Source organism: Chironomus tepperi, unplaced genomic scaffold (genome assembly GCF_022539635.2).
Source record: "Chironomus tepperi strain 1889 unplaced genomic scaffold, CSIRO-AGI_Ctep_v1 contig_419, whole genome shotgun sequence".
NCBI classification, from domain to species: Eukaryota; Metazoa; Arthropoda; class Insecta; order Diptera; family Chironomidae; genus Chironomus; species Chironomus tepperi.
The window spans coordinates 199,456-217,407 of NW_027226541.1; the positions used below are offsets into that span (position 1 = coordinate 199,456).

Below are 17,952 nucleotides of genomic sequence, written 5' to 3' on the forward strand. Positions count from 1 at the left end.
GAATTTTAGAAATGATTTTTAGGTTATGGTGCATTTTCATTGAAATTTTGAGGTTTAAGTGCCTTCGCATTAGTGTTGTTGAAGTTCAGGTGCCTTCACACTAGAGTTTTGAGGTTCAGGTGCCTTTACACTAGAGAAATTGAGGTAAAAATGCCTTTATAGTACAATTTTAAGGTTAAGGTGCCTTCACATTAGTGTTCTTGAAGTTCAGGTGCCTTCACATTAGAGCTTTGAGGTTTAGGTGCCTTCACACTATAGTTTTTAATGTTCAGGTGCCTTCACATTAGAGCTTTGAAGTTCAGGTGCCTTCAAATTAGAGTTTTGACGTTCAAGTGCCTTCATACTAAAGTTTTTGAGGTTAAAGTGTCTTTACACTAGAGTTTTTAAGGGTTTAGGTACATTAGTGGGGACAAAATATCGATTTTTTACATTACGTAATTTGTGAATGGCCCCATTGCAAAAAATTCTTATTTAATTCAACGCTTGCCACTTTTTTCTATCGAAATCACCAATTTTTTTTTCAATTTTCATCAAATTATGTCAATTTTATGAACAAAAACTTTCCGAAGTGGAGGAAAAATTGACAAAATGGCGGATAATGGATGCAATTTTTGACTTTGGATATTGTGTTTTGGAAATTGGAGTATTGAGATTCAGGCGCATTCAGGCTAGAATTTAAAATTTCAGGTGCCTTCACATTCAAATTAAGAAGTTCAGGTGCCTTCACACTAGAGTTTCAGCGGTTAAGGTGCATTCACATTAGTTTTTATTTGAGGTTTCAGGTGCCCTCACACTAGAGTTTTGAGAATCAGCCGCCTTTACACTAGAAGATAATTATTCAGGCGCAATTAAAAAAATTGAAAGGTTCAGGTGCCTTCACACTAGAGTTTTTAAGGTACAGGTACATTTACATTAGAATTTTGAGGTTCAGGTGCATTCACATTAGTGTTTTGAGGATTCAGCCGCCTTCTTATTAGAATGCTAATATTTAGGTGCCTTTACAATAGAATATAGAAGTTCAGGTGCCTTCACATAAGTATATTTGATTCTATATCTGCATATAGTTGCCTAACCCAGTCATGTGTGTGTACATACATTTATTTATATTATACACATATATTCAGATTCTTTCTCTTCATCTTAATTTCGCATTCTTCTTTAGTCACTGCTTTCGTGATTAGTTCCAATGCCGGCGCGCATTTATGGGATTTTCTGTTTATACTGTCTATTTTGTTATTTCTTCTCTCTTTGCTTTTTTTACTTCTCTTTATTATTATTATTATTCGAATGTTTAGCGGTGAATGCCGTGTATAGGCCATGCTATATATGAATGTTGAGAAGTTGGAGAAGTTGAGAATCAAGAGAATTGAATACATACATATTGAAACGGGTGGTAAAAGAAGAAGTCATGAAAGGTTCTTAGGAACTGACCAAATGGCACACAAAGTGGGTGGTTTTTCATATTTTATGTGGAAATTTTTGCCAAATTTTCATTTCATGATGAAAATTGATGGAAAACTGACGAATTGTTGGTGAAAATTTTTGGACATTTTAGTCAGTCGAGTGGAAAAGTCGAGTTTAAAATTACAGAAGGCTGAAAAATCGTTTTGTTTTTGTTTTGTTGGATGCGCTTTTTGTTGAGGTGAGGGGAGGGGACGGTGGGGAATAAAAAGTGCACGGGAATGTTAAAAATGAGAATCATTCTTGATCTTCTTAATTTGTGAATGCAGAACAAAGAATTTTTGAGGTTTTGTGTTATGTGAGTTTTTGAGATTTATTGGATGGAATTGAATTATTATGTTGAGATTTTTTTTTTGATTTTTAATTTTTTAAATTTTATTTTATTAAAAATTGCAATTTTAATTTTATTTTTTTTTTTAATTTTACCACAATAAAAATTTAAATTTAAAAAAAAAAATTCAAAGTTATGAAATTAAATTTTGTTTCAATTTAAATATGAAATTTTTTAACTTTATTTTAAATTAAATTTAAAAAATTTTAAATTTTATTTCAAATTAAAATTTGAAATTTATAATTTGAAAAACTAAATCTTATATTTTTATTTAAAAACACATTTTAATTTTAAAAATAATTTTAGAATTCACATAAATTTAAATTTAAAATTAAATGAATACTTAAAAAATTATCAAAATTAAATTTCAATTTTTTTTAATTTTAAATTAAAATTTTCAAATAAAATTTAAAAAGTTTAACTTTAGTTTTTAAATTTAAATTTTGAATTTTTATAATTTTAATTAAATTTTAACTTTAAAAAGTTTTAAATTTTTTCAGTTTTTAATTTTTTTTTAATTTTTAAACTTTACACATTTAACTTTTTTAAAATTCAAATTTATTTCAATTTTTAAATTTTCAATTTTTTAATTTTTAATTTCCATTTTTTTTTAAATTTTAGATTTCAAATTTATTTTGATTTTTTATTTTAAATTTTTTTTAAAATTTTCATTTTTTTTTATTTTTAAAATTCCAATAATTTTAATTCTTTTATAATTCTAATTAATTTTAAAATTAAAATATCAAATCTCCCTCTCAAACTTGCTAATTCAAAATATATTTAAATAATTATTATTTTTTATCAATTTTCTTTCTTGTCGTAAAAACAACATTAAAAGTTCAAAGAGCATCAAGGGTTCCAACAAAGGCCATAAACAAATAAAATAAATTTTTAGAAAAAGCCGACACAATTCTTATCTCAAAAACTATCCCTAAATATTTAAAACATTCTATTTGTTATGCTTTAATTTGTTAAATTAAAATTCAATTTGACCATTTCTTTTTAAATTTTTGTTGCTCATTATGAATCGTTCCTTTTATGAGAGATATCCCATGTGAGATAAGACATATTGGGGCAGATAACATCTAAGGACATGACATTTGTCATGGAAAAGTAATTTGAAATTTTAAAGTTTTTTTTGTTTTGTTTTCAAATTGTTTTTGTTGTTTTTTTTTTGGGGGGTTAATTTGTATGGATGTTAAGGAGATTAGGGTGCTCATGAGCTCATTTAGATTTGTTATTTTGATAGAAAATTAATTTTCAAAATTCAACAATTTTTGAATTTTAATTAGAAGTTTGAATTTAGTTTGGGAAATAAAAAGGTAAATTTTTAAATTTTGATTGCAAAATTTAAATTTAAAATTGGTTTAAAAATTTAAAACTTAAATTTGTATTTTGAAAATTGAAATTTAAAATGTTAAAAAATTGAAATTTTAGAATTTTAAAAAATTAAATTCAATAAAAATTCAAAATATTTTAAAATTGAATTTTAAAAATGTTAAGAAATAAAATTTTAAAATTGATAAATTTAAATTTTAAAAATTGAAAAAAATTAAAAAATCCAAATTTAAAAATTTTAAAAAATAAAAATTCAAAAATTAAAAAAAAATTAAAAAATTAAAATTCAAAAATTTAAAAAATTAAAATTTAAAAAATAGAAATTTGAGAATTTTAAAAAATCCTAAAATCTTAATTTTTTTTCAATTTTCGGTTATTTAAGGTTATGATTTGATCAATTACCGACCATTTATGACCCCTTACATCATCCCTAATCCAACACTAAATTTCAATTATCCATGCCAAACTATAAATCTCTACCGACAATTACCTCATATCAATTCCATTCTAAGGATCTATCATCCTATTCATATCCTTCCATATCTGTCCATTTAAATCAATATCAATTAACCTGATATGATCCATATCTGCCGATGGATATCTCTCTCTCTATCTCACTCACTTTACCTCCCATACATCCAATAAAGTACACGAAGAAAATTTTTCAATCAATCGATAAATCACAATTAAAATTGAAAAAAAGTCTCTTCTATGCCTTCACACACACACACACACACACACACACACACACACATGTACATCATCTGATTCATAATCCATTCCCATCCACAACGCTTTCAATTTCAATCAGCACATTTAATTTTAATATGAAATCACATTCAGTGCCATGAGTCATTCACGGCTATCAATCGTGAAATATAAGATTTACATTCTCCAGACTTGCTTCTTGCTTCTTTTTTAGACTTGCAAATCTTTCATAACAGTTTACACTTAGTTCTGCTATTTTTTTTACACAGTTTTTTCTGAGAGTAAATCCATGAGTGAGAAAATGTCACAAAAAAGTTTAAATTTTCAATATTTCTTTAAATACGGCCCAATTCCTTACTTTTTACAACTAAAGTTGTATAAAAACTTGGTCTACAGCTTCTCTGAACTAAACAGTATAGCTTTTATGCTTATTAAGGAAGATATTATCAAAAAACTTCCGTCAATCGGTTAAACTTTCGTAAAATTATTTTACAAAAATTATAATATTTCGATAATTACTCAATTTTGCTACGATGAAATCATTTTAACTCATAAACATACCCAAACTTCATTCATTTATGTCTATTTAAAGTTCTTTAAACTCTTAATTAAGTCAATATTTGCAAAAAACTGCGTCAATCGGTTAAAACTTTGGTTTTTACGTACGTAAAAACGTAAGAAAAATATTTCGAGTTTTTTTAACTTAATTAAGTTTGTATGGACATAATTGCATTAAATACAATTGCATTTCATTCCACCGGCACTACTTGATGGCTTGTTAAAAGTTCGAGTTGTAGATGTTAGCAATTATTGATATTTTTTAAAAAGAAATTAAAAATAACAAGTTGAGAAATATTGCACATCGAAATTTTCAGTTCCCTTTACTCATGGATTTACCCCTGAGAATTTATTCATAATTTTTTTATGTTGTTTTGGTTTGTGGAGCGTTTTTTGTGCTGGCTGAGGAGATTGGCGAGAAGTTTCGTGGGGAAATGGATATTTGGTCATTTAACATATTAGTTGGTCATGTCTGGGCAAAATTTGGTGAGGAACGTTTAGAAAATACTACTTTTAGACCCCCTCATCCCCTCATCGTACCACAACACTGTGTAACAACCTCAAGAACCGAAATTGTACTTGGTAACAAAATTGCAAACCCTCCTTACCCCTTACCCCATTTAGCCCTTATCTTAAGGTACATTTATAGTCTAACACTGGAATTTATGCATCTAAATAGCACAAATCGGTTGATCAATCATAAATCCGGCGTAATTGTTGGTATTAAGTTTCGCTAGAGTCACATGAACCTGATGCCTGATTATGAATCAATAAACTGGTATTGGCTATTCTGGAACAAGTTATCTGTGTCCTTTAAGAGATAATAGAGATGGGGTCACATATGAGTACACTAACTGTCTATTAAGAATCTAGTCAGATTCTACAAAACTAAGTGTTTGAAGGCGATAAGCCAGAATCCTTAAAAATTTAAATACAAATAAAATGTATCCAAACTTTGTACATAATTAAGTTAAAAATTTAATGAATAAAAAGTTTATTTTTAAAAAAAAAAAAAAAAAAAAAATGATGGACAATGTTGTGAGAAGCTACACATTTTTGAGTTGCGAAAAATCCCAAATCCCAGTCAAATTATCCATTCTCGTGATATTAGTCGAAGGATTTAAGCACATTTTTGCTCAGCAACCTAATTTCAACGGCAAATCAAGTTCGTTGTTACTAAGGTAAGGTAAAGTAACTCAATAGAACTGAGCCCGACTGAGCTAATGCTTCAAATCCGAGATAATAACGATTGCTGAGATCTTACGACTCAGTGAGTAAGACAGTCAGTCAGTCGGCCAGCTAGCCAAGCAGCCGAGAAGCCAAGCAGCCAAGCAGCCAAGCAGCCAACCAGCCAGTCAGTCAGTCAGTCAGTCAGTCAGTCAGTCAGTCAGTTAGTCAGTCAGCCAGGCAGCCAGCTAGCCAGCTAGTCAGTCAGCCAGTCAGTCAGTCAGTCAGTCAGTCAGTCAGTCAGTCAGTCAGTCAGTCAGTCAGTCAGTCAGTCAGTCAGTCAGTCAGTCAGTCAGTCAGTCAGTCAGTCAGTCAGTCAGTCAGTCAGTCAGTCAGTCAGTTAGTCAGTCAGCCAGGCAGCCAGCTAGCCAGCTAGTCAGCCAGCCAGCCATCCAGTTAGTTAACCAGATAGGGGTAACTTGACACAATGTTAAGTTAATAGTACAGGTTTACTATATTAATGTTTCACTAGAAAGTTTTAGGAATAAGATGTACAATGACATAAAGAAGAATGCTCACAATGTAAATGGCACCATGAATTACTATACACAAAATTTTAGGGAAATTCAGCATTTTTATCTAATCGGAGAGTACAAATTCAAATTACTCCGACATTAGGCTAGTGTTAGGTTGGTATAAAGCCAGATCATGTATAAAAAATCCAATAAGACTGGATATCCGGAATTAGCAGAAATTATTGAAAGTTAAAGCAATCTACAGACCCGGCAATGGGTCATCGTGCTCCATAGCCAAGGAATTAAGTAAGTATAAGGCTGGATACAGCCGTTCTCATGCTAAACAAGAAGGCTTTTGACACTCAAAATTAACTAAAATTCTAGTCACTTAACTTCTAAATTCATGTCCACAAAACTGAAAAAATTCCTTCAAATTGTCCTCAAAAAAATCCTCAAATTTGCATCCTCACAAGCAGTCACAACAACAAACAACAAAACAAAAACTTTTTATTTTTTTTCCATAAATTTTCATTCATTTTTTTTTCGCAATCAAAAAGTCACAAATACAGCAGCGCCTTTTTATTCCTCAAAGGCATCTCCTGTGATTTTTCTATATATATTTTTTACAACATAGTTAGAGACATGACCCATACACGCAAAATATACAGTCTATACACACACAAGATTTTTTTTCCCACTTCCTGCCTCCAAAACCGACCCCCACACCGACTGGAAATTGAAGATTTTTTCAAATTTTTTCCTTTTTTTTGCAACTTTTTTTAAGATTTTTTTTTGAATTTTTTTATTGATTTGAAATTTTTCACCTTTTTTTTAAATAATTTTCCTCCTTTTTTGAATTTTTCCAATTTTTCACTTTTCACAAAAATTTAAAAAATTTTTTCTTTTTTTTCACACTTTTTTTTTATTGAATTTTTCACACAATTTTCCTCAATTAATTTCACAAAAAATTAACAAAAATTTTTCACATTTAAGTCACAAAAAAAATATTAAAAAAAAAATTCCCTTGTCTTGTCTATGTCCGCACAGAGCAACCTTTATGGCTTAATATTTATATCGCGTCCGCTTTCAACAACGACTGTGACTGGAACTGAATGTTATTTTTTTGGTTTGGTGCTTCTCACGTCTGTATGAGCCTGGGAATTGAGAGAATAAAATTCATGCGCGTGACTCTCCAGACACACAAAATTTTTGCTTGTGCTTTAATTCCTCTCCCTTTTTTTTTGTTTAGTTCGGTTACACAGCATAATCTAAATAAATCTTTGCGTGGTGGATGTTCTATGTGTAGCATATGCCTTACTCTCTCTTTCTCTCATTTACTCTCTTGAATATTAAGGTTGTATTAGTGAGGCAATTTATGTTTAAATGCTGTCTGGCTGATGGATGTGATTGTGTTGGTGAGAGGATTTTGTGGATGTGTTGGATGCAGGGATGATGACTGTTTTTTGAGACATTTTTGTGAGAATTTTGAGAGAGCAAGTAAAGAAGACAGCATGATTCTCAGTTAATGTGGGAATTGACGAATGCAGCAGTGGTGAAGTGGTCCGAGCAGGGGCTGATTTCTCATGTACTGATATGGTACGGTAAAATGATATCAGTGGCCTAAATGGTCCTAAAAGATCCCAGGTTCAATCCCAAGTTATGTCTAATTTTCGAATCTCTTTTTTCATTTCACCGTTCTAGTTATGAACATCGATTCGTGTGTACGGTGCAGTTTTGAGGTCTTTGGCACATAATGTGTCTCCACTGCTGGGTATACAAGGATATACTAGTATTTGGATGACTTTCATTACGACACTTGTGTACACGTATTGTAACTAGTTACATTGCAGGGTACATCAAGTCTTATGACGTACTCGTGTCTTTGCAATGTGCAGAGCTTGCAAGTGGTTCGGATCCCACTATAAACTGTAAATCTAAAGGATGTGGTACAACAGATTTAAATTACAGTGCCTCCAGCTCATAAGGCTGGGTCCTTCAAGCATTACATATACGGTATGTATAGTACGGCATAGGTACACTACTAGTATGATGCACCATTAGAGTTGGCAGGACTCCAATAAGAAAAAGAATAAAAATCTTTTTAAAAAAGGAAATAAAAATCTTAAACATAAAAAAACCGTTACAAAATAAATGGCTTCCAATTCTCGGAAGGGGTGACCCCAATTGCCCCCCTGGAAACACCCTTGCCCAGAGCTTATCTATAATAAAGGGTAACCATAGTCATGAGCATCATCCTTTGTCAATTCGGATTCAGGTAGCTGTTAACGATTACGGCTCCTATGGCTAATTGACAATATAAATAAAAATTGATCTGTATTAAATTTCATATAATTTATGACAAACTGACTGTCTAATTCTCTCACAAATCTCAAATTGTAGCTAAAAACAAAGAGCTCAAATCGAACATGTGCTTTAAATTTTGAGATTTTTTTTTCCCTTTTTGATTCTCAAACAAAACAAAATAGAAAAAAATTGAGCATAAAAATTGAGCGAATAAGAAGAAGAAATTCTCATGCATAGTCAGCTCAACAGCACAAGATTAATGAACAAATTGTGGAAAATTAGAACAACGACAATTTTAGGTCCAATTTTAGACTGGAAAATTAATGAAAAATTTGGAAAAATTTTGTGATAAAATTCAATGAAAAAAGTCACAAAATCTCCTTAATTCCAGCAGTCAACAGTCATAAATTTGAATTTGTAAGAACTGCTAGAACTGCTAGAAAAAATTCTTCAACCTGGAATAGAATGTAAAATTTTGAAAATTATTTAGCCGTTACAGAATTTTAGTATTGGAAGGGATGTATTTATGAGAATCAATTGTGATGCAGAACTGCGCTAAGATGTATAGCAGTATATAATTGTTTAATGCAGTGGTGGGCAACCTGGATACCCCGGTACACTCAAAATCATCCAAGCTTATCACCAAGAGTCAAAGTAAACTGACTTCCGATGGGCTGGACACGTTATTAGAATACCTGTAGAAGCGCCACTAAATAAAGTCTTTAAATCAGACTTTGTGGATGGTAAGAGAGCTCGTGGTAGACCGAAGAACTCCTGGAAGGAACCTGTCGATAGATACATCATTGCATTTGGTATTGACAATTGGCAGGCGGAAGCTGGCGATAGAACCAGTTATAGTCGACACCTGCGGGATTCCATGGACCACAATTGATCTGTACGATCAGCAAAGTAAGGAAGGAAGTAAGCTTTAAGCCTGAAAAAAGTCAAAAATAAAGCATTTAATTTGTTAGAATTTTATAACTTTTATTTCCAATCACCAAAATTAAAAATCAAAAAAATGTTAGTAAAAATGGCAAGTTTAATATATTTATGTATTTAATAAGGCAGGCTGGACAGACATGATTTTATGACATGATCAAATGTCCAGCCAATAACTCCACTGGATCCACAATTTCTGATTATTCAAATCGATTTGTGGACACGTTATTGATCCAATCGATGTATTTAGTCACATCCGTAAATACAGCATAAGTGTCAACATCACATCCATAAGGTCCACCCCTCAATGATGATGAAACAATTCCACGAAGATAATAAGTAGTTCCATTAGTCACAAATAATCCACTTCCACTGTCACCATTGCAGACTCCAACACCAGCTCCAGTTCCTCCACAAAATGTTCGCTTACTTGACAGTGGAGCTAATAAATAGTTTTGAAGGAAGCAGTCTTCGTTGCTGTGAATCGGAGTTTCGAGTATTTTTGGGATATTTTCATGTTTTTTCGTTACGTCTTCACTTTTTCCATATCCAACAACGACACCAGTTGATGCAGATGTAGCTTGGACAAGACAAATTGGTTGGACGAATTCACTTAATGTGACTTCTCGGTCCATAACCAGCACGGCAATGTCAGCATCAAAATTCCGTGTAAGTGTATTCCAATCAGGATGAACATTGATGCTTTGAACAGCATGAAAAGCTCTTCCGATCTCAACTTTTTTGTCCAGATTATAAATGCCAAGTTGAACGATAATTTCACCTGCCAACTTCGGCTTATCCTTATGTTTCTCTTGAATGCAATGTGCAACTATAATGAGGAAGTGAAATGGATGATTAAACCGAGTGTACAAAGAGCGTGCTCAGTTTTGTGAGCACGCTTCGGAGCATGCTCAACTTTATGTCACATGACACTTTTTAAAAAATGTCTTATGTCACACCACATTCCAGAGCATGCTCACAATGTGCTCTGAGCGCTTAAAAGAGCTTGATCTCTGAGCGTGCTCAGATGCTCAGATCAGCGAAAATTTGAGCATGCTCTTAGCGTATTATTTGTACACTCGGGTAAGTGCTTAGCCTCAGTAAACATATCAAGCTTACCTGTTACAACTTTTTGCTTAGACACAAGTGTTCCGCCACAAAGAAAATCACCAGATAATGTAGACAGGACTGCAACCCTGAGGAGAACAAAAGATTAATCACAGCTACTGATGTGCAAGTCTGGACTAGCCAGTCTAAAGACAAGAAGAAGGAACACTAAACATGCAGTACTCACCATGGAAAGTCACCTCTTGTGACATGTCTGCCACCAATTATGTTTCCAACTCCATTGACCGACTGTCCACATTGATAAGTACGAGATCCATCACGCTGGATTTGTGTTGCTATATAATTCTCAAAACATGTCTTCAGACTAGCTTTGATACGTTCGATTCCTCCGAGTTCTTTATTACTGCACATGTTGCCCTCCATATTTATCCAATTAACTGCTGTATTATCAATAAATTTTTCATCAATTTGACTGATTTTGTTGTTATGCAGATAGATTAGTTTTAAGTTCTTATGAACACCAAAAGATGCTGCATCAATTATAGTTAACTTGTTACTATACATGCTTAACCATCCTAAATTTCTTAAAGGTTCAAATGTATTGTTTGGCAGTTCTGAGATTTCATTGTGGTCTAGGAACAGGATTTGGAGGTTATGTAGACCAACAAAGGAATTTGAATTTATGCGCTTAATTTTGTTATTATGAAGGTAAAGTTGCCTTAAATTTATCAAAATCTCAAAGGATTTATCTGGAACTTCAGCAATTTGGTTTCCATTTAATTCCAGCCATTTTAAATTGCCTAAATTTTTAAACCATTTTGAATCAATTGACTGTAGTTTGTTTTTCCATAGAGTAAGATGATCAAGCTCAATCAGTGGATTAAAAGTATTTGATGGTAAAAAGCTGATTTGATTTCCACTTAAATCTAATAAATTGAGTCTATTTTGGGATGAAAATAAATTTTCAGGCAATGTTGTCACTTGACTGCCTGTAATCCATATTTGTGAGAGTTTTCGAGTTCCAGCCAGTAGTTCATTGGGTATGGAGTTAAGATTAGCTCCTTTTAGACTCAAAATATCCAAATTTTCACACTTTTCTAATGAATATCCATCAATGGAATTTAAAGCAGCACCATCTGAGTCTATAACTTCAAGATTTTTAAATTTTTGACAAAAAACTGATGAAAATGTGTTTATGGTGCTGTATTTGGGAATGAAGAGGAATCTGACGTCATCATCGGTATGTCCAGCATCATGTTGTCCACTAATTCTTGTCACTTTGTTGATAGAACTTTTATTATTTGCACTTAAGATGCAGGTATAGTGTGATTTTTCCTGATATTTCAAACCACTAGACCTAAAATAGTTATCGCCATATTCACAGTCAGCTGATTGAGCATCAACACAGCTTTGCATCCACAAAATACCACAGAAAATCAACAAAATATTCACATTCATTTTTGATAATAAAAAAACTGATTTTTTTTATGACGTTTTTTTCTTAATTCAAACACACACAAAAGCTGCGATCTTAACCGTAGATCAGCAGCACACAAACTGAGAGAGGAAAGCAAAAAAAAAATCTCAAAAAACAAGATTACAACAACAAAAATAGAAAATGCGGCGAAAACATATTTTTTATTTGGCAATTCCATTCATATTTTTGGAGATTCTCTCATTTGTGGGGTCACTTGATGATTAAGTACCTCAAAAAACTGGAATTTTTATTTTATTTACTCTCCTCCGAGACTGGCTTGGTACTGGTCAGGTCTATTGCTTTACTATATCAGGTTACAATCCAAATTTGTCTTGCGTCTGAGAAGCTACGAGCTACGAGAAGGGCTATGGCCAATTATGTCAGAATTACACTCTCCGCATAAGTTGCTCAGGCTGCTTAGAGCGACTCTTGCAAGTGTAATGTATGACAAGGATGTTCAAGGCTCAATGTCAAGTTTGTTTGAGTGTAGGACAGGACTGAGGCAGAAGGACTGGTCTGAAATTGAATGGAACATTTTTTAAGAAGTCAACGCTGCTGCTTGAATTTATCAACGACGTGGACATTGTTGGAAGGAATATCAAGTAATTAAAAGAAGGACAAGACAAAGTTATTGATGGTGACTGCTTCAGAGAGAACAAGGAAGTTTGTTGACTTGCATCTTATCATTAGGTCGAGTTTGTCTACATTGAGGCTATGGCTATTATCAGCATTAACAATTTCCATACCTCATAGGATTTTGAGTGACTCTCAGTTCTTTTTCAACGAAAAAATACACAAATTTTACTCTTTATCGATGCCGACGATTTGAGAGCCAAACGTAGACCAACGAAAATGTACAAAATGGATGTAAATTGAGAGAATTGAGTGAGTAAAACAAGCACAATGTTAAGCTGTTGAAGAAAAAGAGAATTGTATAACATGTTATAGTTATGAACTGATCACATGCGGCTATTAGCAGTGGCGTAGTGGAAACAGCGTCGGACAATAATAAAAATTGTCAAGCATGTCCAAACAAAACATATTAAGCTTCTTATTAGGTACAAGAATAAGTTATTGCTTATATAGTTTCAAAATAAAATAAACTAATTTTCTAAATCAACTTAAGAATCTCAATACGTAAAATCTACCTGCTGTACTGAATATAAAGCACATGTTAAGTTTGACTGCTCATTCATTCGATCAATTCAGTTGGAATTGACAACAAAACATTCAAATTTTAAACATTTGTCTTCATTTTGAAGCTTAATAAGCAAATACAGAACACCGAGCAACAATTACCAGAAGTAGTAAGCAACAAAGTCAAAAATGTCATTTTCATCAACAAAATCAACAACGGAAATTACATGCCGTGCAAAAACAACAATGTGGCATCCAGGACATCGTAAAATTTACTCATGTAACATCGTCAGATCTGATTTACGTCCGATTGAGTACGAGCCATTAACATTCGATCTAACACATGATGAACCTGGTAAGACTGATGAGGATGTTGAAGCTATTGTCATTCTTGACTCAAAAATCTTTAGAATTCCAAAAAATTTCGAACAAATTTTCATAAATATTCGAATTTTGTGCATTAAACAATGCGGATTGGAGAAGATTGAACGTAAGGATCTACAAAATTTTACATACCTAAAGGAGATTTGGATGCCAAATAATAAATTAAAGATGCTACCTGATAATTTGTTTATTGATCATCCAGAAATTGAGAAACTTTCATTCTCAAATAATCAATTGTCGGTGATTGGTGAGAGATTATTGGAACCAATTGATGACTTGAGATATGCAAATTTTAATAAAAATTTAACAATTGATGTGACATTTGATGCTGATGCTGATGATGATGATGTTGATTGTGCTGATTTGGATCATCTTAAAGAGATTATTAAGAATAGCTGTAAAGGCTTAAATCGATCAGTTTTTAAGCAAAAAAAGAGAAATTTTGATTATATTAGGAACAGCCTCGATGCTCATCAACATTTATCAGCTAGTACGGATACAATAACTACACATTCAAGTACAACAATACAAAATGCATCTGTGAACAAGACTGAAACATGCAGAATGGTTTTTCGTAAGCATCACTTTTTTACGTCCCCAGGATCATCAAGTAACTCTGAAATCTCATACCAAAGAGTCAATAATGTATTTTATAGACAAAATAATCATGAAACACCAAAAGGACGTCCAAAATTGAGAAAAAATAATCGCGAGACACAAACGGATAAGAAAACATTTTCAAAGGATCTTAATGGCTTTATGCTGCGTGATACATTTAAAGACTTTTCAATTAGGAACAGCCAAAAGACATTTAGTTGCCATAAATTTGTTATGGCTGCTCGGAGTCCAGTCGTTTGTGGAATGATTAAGGATAATCCATCATTACGTGGAATTAATTTAATGAATGCAACAGACAGCATAATTCAGCATTTATTGGAATTTATTTATGATGATCAGATGCCGGATGTTGATGAGTTTGGTGACTTTTTGAAGATTTATGAATTGTCACTCAAATTGGAATTGACTGATCTTGTTGAGTACGCAAAGACAAATATTTTAGCTAAAGTTACGACAGAAAATGCAATTGACTGCCTTGATTTGGGACATAAGAATATGGATCATGAATTGAAGGTTAAAGGACTTGAAATGGTCCAAAAATTATTTCCACAGAAAAAGTTTAAGGCTAGTCTGGTTGAGGATTCAAATGCATTGGGTAAAATGATTAAGGAGCTTAAAGCTATGAAGAAGGCAATCGATGAAGCAACATCAAAATTTAACAAATTAAACTTTTTTGAAAGTAAATCATCACTTGAAAAGTATTGAGGAAATTGGACACATCTTTTGAATTTTTTAACATTTTTAATTTTAATATTAACGAATTTTTCATTTTTAATTATTTTATTCAATTTTAACATTTCAATAAATTAAACAATTTAAAACAAAAATACTTGTTACATTACTTAATAGATTTACTTAATAGATTTAAAAGCAGGATTAGAGGCTACTCACCCATACCTCTATGGGGACTCACCACTAGGGTGATAAAAAAAGGTGAATTTTTGGATCTGTCAACATAAAGTACTCGAAAATTTAAGAATTTTGATACTCAACACTTGCTTTTCAGGCACTCCTCCGTACTTCCCCAATACTCCATCGTTCCTTAACACTCTCTCCTCTCTCCCATATCTCCCTTTCTCTTATCCCGCCTTCCAACCATTATTATCGAATAATTCACTCGATAATAATCAATAAAATAACAGCTATTCAGCTCAATGGAACCAGACCCTAGTACACTAGTGCATTTCGCGGCTACCGATTGCTTAAAGAGTAAGGCTGCACCAGGCCTCTTTACTCAATAGACTTAGATTAAATAAAATATCAACCTACTCATTTGAATGACACTACTTGACTTGTAGACTATTACTGCCTACAGTGTGCAAAGGAAGGGAAGGCAGTGAGTCGGGTTTTCATGATAAATGACCCGAAACAGGACAGTTTCGAATAATATCTCTATCCATAGATTGAAAGCCGTTCTAGCAGAGTAGATGTTGCAGTAATGAGATACCTAAGTACTAAACCAGTGGTGGACATCATGTATGCCGACGAAAAGGTTTTTGGAAATCTCATGAATCGGATGCCATGTACAGTTTTGATCAAAATTTACCACTAAGGTGGGTTCACGAGATTTTCTTGGATGTGTTGAAATTTCAAGTGAAAGTCAGCTATAGAACCAGCTTCAGGCGACTCCTGTGGGAGGTCATGGATCACAACTGATCTGTACGATCAGCGAAGCAAGTAAGTAAGTGTTGAAAAGGACGCTAGAGGATAGAGCTGTCTTCAGACATTCCCTACGCGCCCCAGCCAAGGAAGTAAGTACGTAAGGTGAGACCTCGGCATTACTGTACGAAACCATTCCATCATCGAGTCACTTTGGCTCCCTTTTACACTTAAAGGCTATAATTTATGAAGCAACAGTGTAGTCCAAAATATGTGCCGTAGAATCTATATTATAAACACTCAATTCCTTTGCTGATACAAAAATGGAAGCCATGTGAAGCTGAAAATTCTGAAATGGGCGCCACGGGCGCTTCCGATACTCTAGTAGACTCAGATGTGCAAGTATGGCTCATGATATGAGAATATAGATAATGGTACGTAAGGGTCAGACACTTCAAAAGTACGGTCCTGTACATGGAAGTATCTGACTGTTAATGGTAAAGAACCTGAGTACCGCGACACACTTGGTGCTCATCACTGTTGTAGACCTTGACATTTTCACCTCAACGCCCTCAATTCCCCCTCGAAATCCTCCACAAATCAACAGCAAGTCGGAATGTAAAAAAGTAAATAAATTCAAAAATTGACAACATTGAAATGCCAGCAAAAAGTCCCAAAAGTCCACCGACATAAGACACAACATCCGAAAATGTAAATTGTTGATATCTTCGATATATAATCATATCATCCATATTCATCCTTACATTAATCACCGTTTCTTTATCCGACATATTTGTCAAGTGAATTGTACGATAACTAAGTCCATAGCTGACTAAATTGCATGTTGGTAGACACGAGCAGTTCCGTTCCGGTGAAAATATTAAGGATGTTTTCAGATTAAAATGCAATTCACCTTGACAGAACTTTTTGGATCTTGATATATTCAGGCATACATCATCCCATGATGCATACAGTTGATCCAAGTCAACACATCCACATTCATTGGATGTAATGTTAGTCAGGCACTCAACCTCACAGTTCCTTTGGGTATATTTATTGAAATATTTCAACTTCCGTTCACCATCAAAGTAACATCCACGATCAATTGGATTTAAGCTCCTTAAATCGTCATCTGTTCTGATGACTTCAACAGTCACTGTCACATCCGTTAAGGTTCCGTACATAATTTGTGAAAAATCCTTTCGGGCACTAAAGTTGGGTAAATAGTCTGATGAATGGACTATAAATGATGGATATATGCACTTCATGTATGGATTGACTGGTTCAGTCATCTTGAATGTAAATATTGGATGATCTTGTCTGGTGAATTTTAATGGATATTTGAGGTCTTTTGGGAAGTTCTTCATATGATGAGATTGAGTTGAGACGTTACTGACGTAGTGGAAATGAGGACTAGTTCTGAAAAGAATTGAGATTTTTAGAATCTGACTCGATGATTATGCTTGACTGTACATGACAGCTTTAGACTGTTTACAACTGTATTGGACTGTCAGTGACTGTTTTTAGATGTTTCTTGCTGTTATTGGCTGTTTTAATCAAATTATGAATGAGTCTTACTGTGCCTGACTGTGTCTATCTATGTCTGACACTATGTTCGATAGTGTCTAACTGAACCTAGAAATGTCCGACTGTGTCTGACTTTATCTGACTGTGTCTGACTGTACATGACTGTACATGACTGAACATGACTGTGTCTGATTGTATCGGAGTATTTGTGATCGTCAATGACTATTTTTGGTGATTTTTGACTGTTAGTGACTATGTCAGATTGCAACTGAATGTCAATGATCATTTATGGATATGTCTGATTATGTCTAACTGTTATTGTCTGTATTTATTAGTCAGTCACTCCAAGTGGATAAAAGTACATTGCTACTAGTTGATGGCTAGTTAATATCTAGTTCTAATTAGGGTTTCTGAAAAACCGCGTTTTCTCAAAACCGCGGTTTTGCGGTTTTCTAAAATTTCAAAAACCGCGGTTTTGCGGTTTTTTGCGGTTTTCAATTTTCATACAAATCTATGAATTTTTTTGAAAAAATTTAAATTTGGGGTTTTGTGCATAAAAGTATTAAATCTTTCTATTTTCCACCATTTTATTTAGATTTAGTTCCAAATTAGTTGATAAAATGGATAAAATGTTTTAAAAAACTATTTCTTGGAAAATTCTTTAAAATAAAAGTTATTTTTACAAATTTGCAAGATTTTAGTCCAATTTTTCAAGTTAACAAAAAATTTAATTTTTTTTTTTGAAATTATCTTTGAAAATTTACAATTTGTGAATTTAAACGCATTTTTTCCATACAAAGATCTAAAACCGCGGTTTTTTT

At 32.9% G+C, this 17,952-nt stretch overlaps 2 protein-coding genes across 3 annotated transcripts in view; both read right to left on the reverse strand.

The window, feature by feature from the left end:
* The window catches only part of Ten-m (teneurin transmembrane protein Ten-m), a 175,220-nt gene extending 168,029 nt beyond the window's left edge, over nt 1-7,191 (reverse strand). For both annotated transcript variants that reach the window (XM_070649070.1, XM_070649069.1), the window contains exon 1: nt 6,903-7,191. The gene's annotated coding sequence lies outside the window, so the exon portion shown is untranslated. The remainder of the gene's footprint in view (nt 1-6,902) is intronic.
* Nucleotides 7,192-9,340: 2,149 nt separating this feature from the next.
* Nucleotides 9,341-11,081, reverse strand: LOC139097331 (serine protease gd-like). Its single transcript, XM_070649140.1, has 3 exons — nt 10,616-11,081; nt 10,441-10,517; nt 9,341-10,150 (listed from the first exon to the last, which is right to left on the reverse strand). The coding sequence occupies exons 1-3, from the start codon at nt 10,951-10,953 to the stop codon at nt 9,522-9,524; spliced, it is 1,044 nt and encodes a 347-aa protein (XP_070505241.1). The 5' UTR covers nt 10,954-11,081; the 3' UTR covers nt 9,341-9,521.
* Nucleotides 11,082-17,952: the final 6,871 nt, after the last annotated feature.